General features: G+C 39.5%; 1 protein-coding gene across 2 annotated transcripts; it reads right to left on the reverse strand.

The window, feature by feature from the left end:
* Positions 1 to 686: 686 nt before the first annotated feature.
* Positions 687 to 6,594, reverse strand: LOC129778669 (uncharacterized). Of its 2 annotated transcripts, XM_055785723.1 has the most exons (3): positions 6,301 to 6,594; positions 1,258 to 2,467; positions 979 to 1,160 (listed from the first exon to the last, which is right to left on the reverse strand). In XM_055785723.1, exons 1-3 carry the CDS (start codon positions 6,315 to 6,317, stop codon positions 1,119 to 1,121), a joined length of 1,269 nt encoding a protein of 422 aa, XP_055641698.1. In that variant the 5' UTR covers positions 6,318 to 6,594; the 3' UTR covers positions 979 to 1,118. The 2 variants fall into 2 exon arrangements, with proteins under 2 accessions (XP_055641697.1, XP_055641698.1); XM_055785722.1 differs by having other exon boundaries at positions 687 to 2,467; positions 6,301 to 6,586.
* Positions 6,595 to 7,515: the final 921 nt, after the last annotated feature.

Genomic DNA, 7,515 nt, shown 5'->3' on the forward strand with positions numbered 1-7,515 from the left:
AGATTCAGGCTAAAGTCTCGGTCGCCATGTGGAGGTTCAACCCGATGTAGTATACAATTTCTATCACTTTGGGGCACTTGTGATATATTTCGGAATGAAAGAACTCAGGCACATTCCACTAATATAAATATCACTATATTCTTAGTTCCGTCCTCGCGTGCATTCGACACTTGTTAACTTGATTGGTTGGAAATGTAAAAGACCTCTTGCTTGCATTCGACATGTACTTTTTATAATGCTTAAACTAAAACTCTACACAAGGTAGCTTCTATTCTAGAGGAGGAGGAGCCAGCAAGGAAATATGTGAGCGCGTTCGATTGGTTCGAACGGGTCAATACGGAGAACAAAAGGGTAGTGGTTGTTTCTGTGTGTTGTCATTTCACACTTGGTTGAAGTGGGTTAGTTCTGCATAATGTTACGCTGCAAGGGTGAGTGGTTGTTATTTAATATTATCGTATGCAGCTGTGAGCTTGTGACATAAAAATGCATTTGGCCTACAAACATGTATGACGATAATTTATGGCGTGGGAATGAATTTGTGGGAATAGGATCGTTGGGATTTTATGACAAGTGGGAAAGGATAATGGTAATAGGTTATCCCGCTACAATACCAACCACTGAAATTTCGAAGAAATTCTATAGTTTATCCTAGTTTGACTTATGGGAATCGTGATATGCAAACACTTTTAAAAACTAACTACTTTCAACAATTTATTCACTTATCACTAATCACACGGCACCACCGGTGCTCCACAAGAACTGCACAGCGAAAAAGAGGGCGAGCCATGCGCTCGCGGCCCTCTTATGACTGCATACTGCTGACGCTGCACGCTCCACGTTGTCGACCGTAGGTTGGCGGACCCGAGTGGCGTGATGTACCAAACGGTTCCGTAACGGCTTCCCCCTTAGCTGAAAGACGTCCTCGGCTTTCGTCTACTGCTGAAGTATCAGCGGTACCTCTCTGGACTCGGGATGGGCCTCGGTTGATGCGATGGTATCCTGTTCGATGACTTCTGGTTTGCTGTTGGTAAGGAGTGTCTTCCAGGCGGCGAATTTCAAAACGATGATTATGGATGAACCCAGTATGCAGATTAGTAAAGTTGATGAGATTACGGATGCTATCCATCCCAGGAAATGAAGTTTCCAATGGAGGTTTTCGGCTGTCAGGTTAAGGTGTGTGATATGGTTACGCTGTTCCATATGTAACTCCTGTAAATGTTCCAACGGAATGTGGTTAAACAGTTTGGTTGGATTTACCTTCAATCCCGTGGTAGGTATGAACGGCTGTATCTCCATGTTTGTGTTGACATATTCCTCGTCATCCAATTTCAGTGTACAGTTTGAGTATTGGATTAGGAACGACCCCTGTAGAGTGCGTTGGGTGACTGAACAGTTTGACGAAAGTGTTACATTGATTGCATTGACGACTATATTGCCATCATTGATTTTCCGAATAGTTTTGTTTCCGTAGGTGCGTTCTATGGGACACTCTGCTGTATTTCCGGAGACCAATTGTTGCATACAACCCGTCAAAGGTTCTAGATCCGTTGAGGAACATATAAACATGGCGTTGGCTTTGGAACAAGCGCTTTTTAACATGAATGATTTCTGTCCTTTCAAATAAAACTGTGTTTGTAGGTGGACTCTGTGGTGATCTACAATGACTGGTTCAATGAAGTTGAGGGTGTACTGTACATTTTTGATCCTGGGTATCTTCAGTATGTACATGAAAATTTCGTTGTTTAATACTGCGTAGGCATTGGCAGTACTAAGTATGCTATCGACCGAGTTAAGCCCGAAACCGTCATTAATGAGGGAATGATGAATGGTTTCCAATTCGTCGAGGTGAATGATGCGGCTGCTTGGGATACTCCGTCTCGCTAGTGTGATCGCCTCTTCGATTATGTCTAAGTAGTATAATAGCTCATCAATTTTGAATATTAATTCTAATACATCAAAGCCCTCTAAGGAATGTATTACATTTTCCTCATTTTCCAGTATGACGTTAATTGCTTTTGTAATGTTGCTCATTCGTGAATCGAAAGCACTATTGATTCTTATTTGCTTGTTATTCTCGCTAATTAATGAATTTAATGACGAATTTATAATCTTAAGGTCGTCTGCATCAGGGCTTCCCGATACGTATTTCCAGGCCTTTCCGAGAGATTCCCATCGTTTTCTCCTACGTAGTGGTTTTATTCGGTTGTAACTCAAGTTTATTTTGTCTAATTTTGCTTTAACTATTGACTTAAAAGGCGTTTGATTCGACAATCTCTCCATAGAAACGGCGTTAAAGCTTTCTACAATTGTTCCAATTGAGGTCAAGTTTATGGGGTGCACAATTCGCAGAGAACTAGTGCTTATTTTAGCGGGTCCTAACGGAACTATAATGATCGGACTCTGATCCAGGGTATGAATTCTCAAGTCTGAAGTGGCCATCCCTACCAGCGTAAGGAGCCACAGTATTCTGCAAGAAAATATAAAGTGTTGTTTTAGTTAGCTCTTTTCATATCTAATTTGTGAATTTTGATAGCCTTTTCATCTGTTACAGTTTTGCTGGTTTGACTTTGGATTTTAATTGGCCTAAATCTATTGGTGTAAGGGGTCGGCTTTCCTTTCCCTTTAACTAAAGCTTCACTGATGGTGAGGTTTTCATATTCTTTATTGTTTTGACTTTCATTTTTCTGATTGTGTGTCCTCGCTTCTAACGCAATATTTTCCCTGGCAGTTAGTATTATTTTTGCTTTCTGTGTATTTATATCCTCCGGGTTCAATGAATGAGAATTTCCAAAAATTATATCCCTAGGTCTTAATTTCGTAGTTGAATGTTTGGTATCGTTATATAGGGCAGTTACTATGGAGAGCCCTTCGTATAAGGTTAGTTCTTCAAGTTTTCTCCTGTTTGACATGTACATTTCTAAAAGCGTGTTGTGGTATCTCTCGACAATGCCATTGCTGTTACTAGTACTGGCAAAGTGTATATCAATATTTTGATTTTGGAGAAAGGTTTTGAATTTTGAGCTTCTGAAAGATGTGGCTTGATCACATGTTATAGTTTTTGGTAGGCCGAAAATTTTAAAGTATTTTGTAATTACTTCGATCAGCTCATCCGCCGTTTCATTCTGGATTTTGAAAATTTGGGCAAATTTGGAAAATGCGTCAACAAGGGTAAGGAATTTTTCACCCTCCTTGACGTACACGTCAATGAAAATGTTCTCTAATGGTTTGTCGTATGCTCTTCGAGTTATTGGAATTTTGAAGGGACGTCGTTCGTATTTCGCGAACTTGCAGTCCTCACAATTTTTTGCGAATGATTTGATCTTCGTAATCATATCGGGGAAGAAAACTGACTGACGAATCTCCTCGTATGTGAGCTTCCAACTTCTGTGGTTAAAATTATGGCTCTTACGAATAAATTCCTCTTGATCAGTTTTAGAAATAAGATCAGGGAGTTTTAGATTGCAAAATTGTACTTTCATGCCTTTGAATTGATCTTTCATTATTTTAGAACACAATTGTGCAATCTCTAGGGGAGCGAATATACCATTGGATATGGTCGGGGAAAGATAACTTTTAAGAATGTTTCGGATTTCATCTTCGGAATATTCTCCACGGTTGAAAGTATGCCTGCTGTAACCTGAAAATATAGAATAAAATATGTGAGCCGATTTTCTAGGATCGTTTGACACATTAATTATCAGCTGATTCTTAAACTTGTTAATTATTTCTGGTCCATATATCGGGTCATTTTCATAAAGCTCGTTTTGCAAAACGGTTTGAATATTTAGTTCAGATTCGTCAGCTCGTGGTATCCGGGATAAACCATCGGCCACTACATTTTGTTTTCCTTTTTTGTAAACCAACTGGAAATCGAATTGCTCCAGGTATAGCCGTTGGCGAGTCACTCGTCCTGTAGCATCTGTTAACTTGATTTCCTTAGTAAGAGGCTCATGATCTGTGTATATGGTAAACTGCCTACCATACAGATATGGCCGGAACTTTTTAGCTGCAAAATAGATAGCTAACAGTTCCTTGGCGGTGGCAGAATATTTCTCTTCCGCCTTTGTCAATGTTCTTGATAGATAGGCAATGGGTTTTTCACCTCCATTCACTATCTGTGTGAGGACCGCCCCGATCGCAAAGTTTAACGCGTCCGTAGTCAAAACGAACGGCTCGTCAAAATTGGGGTAGTGCAATAAGAGATCCGAACTCATTATATTTTTCAATTCAGTAAAGGCTTTTTCATATTCCGGAGTAATTTCTATGGATTTGGTTTTTCCACGAAGCACACTTGTCATCGGCTTTGCGATTTTAGCAAAGTCGGGAATGAATCTTCTATAGTATGAAATTGTTCCAAGGAAGGATTTTAGTTCCTTCGGGGTTTTCGGAAGAGGCCAGTTTTTCACTGCTTCAACCTTCTTGGGATTAGGTTTAACCCCTTCCGTAGTAACCACGTGACCGAGGAATTCAACTTCTTTACGAAGGAATTCCGACTTGTCACACTGAACTCTAAGGTTTGCTTCCTTTAGAGTTTTTAAAACCTTTTGAATCTTTCATGTGCTCTTCCAAAGAGCTGGAAAAAATTATGATGTCGTCCATATAGACGAAACATCTAATACCTAAATGTTTCCGTAATACCGAATCCATCAGGCGTTGGAATGTTGCGGGCGCATTCTTCAATCCGAACGGCATCCGCACAAATTCGTATTTCCCATGATCGACGTTAAACGCCGTTTTTGGGATGTCAGCTGGGTCTACCTCTATTTGGTGGAACCCGCTGGCCAGGTCGAGCACAGAGAAATACTGCGCATTTCCTAGACGATCCAAAATTTCGCTGATTTCCGGTATTGGATACCGATCAGACGGTGTGATTTTATTTAATTTTCTGTAATCTACCACTATGCGGTACTTTTTCGCACCTGAGTTGTCGACCTTCTTAGGTACGACCCAAATAGGAGAAGTCCAGGCAGATGAAGACTCTCTAATAATGCCTGTATCCAACATCTTTTGGATTTGTTCACTCACTATTTCTCTTAGATGGTACGGATATTTATATGTCTTTTGGTGTATTGGCTTGTTATCGGTGGTCTCTATTCTATGCTTTACTTGATGTGTAAAGGCAAGTTTTTGACCTTCCTGGAAGAAGATGCTTTTGAATGGCTGTAAGGTCTTTGCAAGAAGTTTGACCTCCTCTTTATTTAGATGATCCGCAGGGAAATTCAAATTCTCTTTTGGATTATCGGTTTTTATAAGAAAGTCTTTATTTTCGAATGGTTTCGACAATATAGGCTTCGGTAGGCCTTTTGAATGTACATGAACCATCGCACTATTATTCTTTGCCAAGTAAAGTCCCGGTTGGACTGAAACATTTGCAGTAATGTTAAGCTCATCTTCGATTAGAAACGTTCCATCTTGTAAAGTTGGAATTTTCATGAAAGTTTCGAAATTTTCGTGAAAATTCATGGAAGAAGGGAAATACCGGTAAAATTGGTACGTAGATTTCCCAATAATCAACTCGTGTTTATCTGTATTGATCACGGCTTTCAAGGCTGCTAAGTTTTCGTACCCTATGAGCCCGTCAAAAAATTTATGAAATTTAAACACATGAAATGGTAGTGCTCTGTTGACATCTTTCGGAAAAAGATTCGCGTGCACCACTTTATCCAAAATAAATTTTCCATTTTTGTTCGTGACGATGGCTGGCTGATCAGTCACTTTTGCGTTTGCCACATGTTCTGGATTCATATACGATTTGTTCGCACCTGTGTCTATCAAGAATTTTAAGATTCCCTTGTTAGATCGGTAGCGATCGGTTCTTTGATTTCATTAAAGAATCTCAAATGATTCTTATCTCCTTTCTTCAAATGGAACATCGCCGACAAATTAGTGGCGAAGTCCTTCTGGTCCCCATATTGTTCGATGAGAACCGATTTGATACCGTGAATGGTATCGGGATCACCATTTGCGCATAATATCACGCGAGCGTCCCCTTTGATTTTATTTTTTATTGCCCGCAAATATATCGAGCTAAGCGAGTCGGGTTGCCCGTTCTCGCCTTTTATTTTAAACATTTCGTAAAGCTCGTTGACTTCCTTGAGCCAACTTGCCAATTCCTTTTTATTTCCGGAAAATTCCGACATATTTTTAATAGGGTCGGGGATGGCATATTTGTTGCCCTCCCTGGCCACTACCAATGCTCGGAGCTGTTCAAGCTCTGTTTTGAGTGCTTCAAGTTCACTGGCTCTTGTTTCCGGCATGATTGATAATAGAGTTTTAGATGTTGAAAAGTAATTCACTTACGGTTGTGTTTGCAGCATCCGGGTGATCCTTCGACGGCTGGTTACTCGTGCGGCGGGATCTTCCACTATTTTAACACCTCACGATCCCACTTCTGACACCACTTATGGGAATCGTGATATGCAAACACTTTTAAAAACTAACTACTTTCAACAATTTATTCACTTATCACTAATCACACGGCACCACCGGTGCTCCACAAGAACTGCACAGCGAAAAAGAGGGCGAGCCATGCGCTCGCGGCCCTCTTATGACTGCATACTGCTGACGCTGCACGCTCCACGTTGTCGACCGTAGGTTGGCGGACCCGAGTGGCGTGATGTACCAAACGGTTCCGTAACGTTGAGTCTTTGAACTCATACCAATCGCTGAAATTTCGAAGAAATTCTATAGTTTATCCTAGTTTGAGTTTATAAATTCATACCAACCACTGAAATTTCGAAGAAATTCTATAGTTTATCCTAGTTTGAGTCTTTGAACTCATACCAATCGCTGAAATTTCGAAGAAATTCTATAGTTTATCCTAGTTTGAGTCTTTAAACTCATACCAACCACTGAAATTTCGAAGAAATTCTATAGTTTATCCTAGTTTCAGTCTTTGAACTCATACCAACCACTGAAATTTCGAAGAAATTCTATAGTTTATCCTAGATTGAGTCTTTAAACTCATACCAACCACTGAAATTTCGAAGAAATTCTATAGTTTATCCTAGTTTGAGTCTATAAACTCATACCAACCACTGAAATTTCGATGAAATTCTATAGTTTATCCTAGTTTGAGTCTTTGAACTCATACCAACCACTGAAATATCGAAGAAATTCTATAGTTTATCCTAGTTTGAGTCTTTGAACTCATACCAACCACTGAAATTTCGAAGAAATTCTATAGTTTATCCTAGTTTGAGTCTTTGAACTCATACCAATCGCTGAAATTTCGAAGAAATTCTATAGTTTATCCTAGTTTGAGTCTGTAAATTCATACCAATCACTGAAATTTCGAAGAAATTCTATAGTTTAACCTAGTTTGAGTCTATAAACTCATACCAACCACTGAAATTTCGAAGAAATTCTATAGTTTATCCTAGTTTGAGTCTTTGAACTCATACCAACCACTGAAATTTCGAAGAAATTCTATAGTTTATCCTAGTTTGAGTCTGTAAATTCATACCAATCACTGAAATTTCGAAGAAATTCTATAGTTTATCCTAGTTTGAGTCT

Source organism: Toxorhynchites rutilus, chromosome 3 (genome assembly GCF_029784135.1).
Source record: "Toxorhynchites rutilus septentrionalis strain SRP chromosome 3, ASM2978413v1, whole genome shotgun sequence".
NCBI lineage: Eukaryota > Metazoa > Arthropoda > Insecta > Diptera > Culicidae > Toxorhynchites > Toxorhynchites rutilus.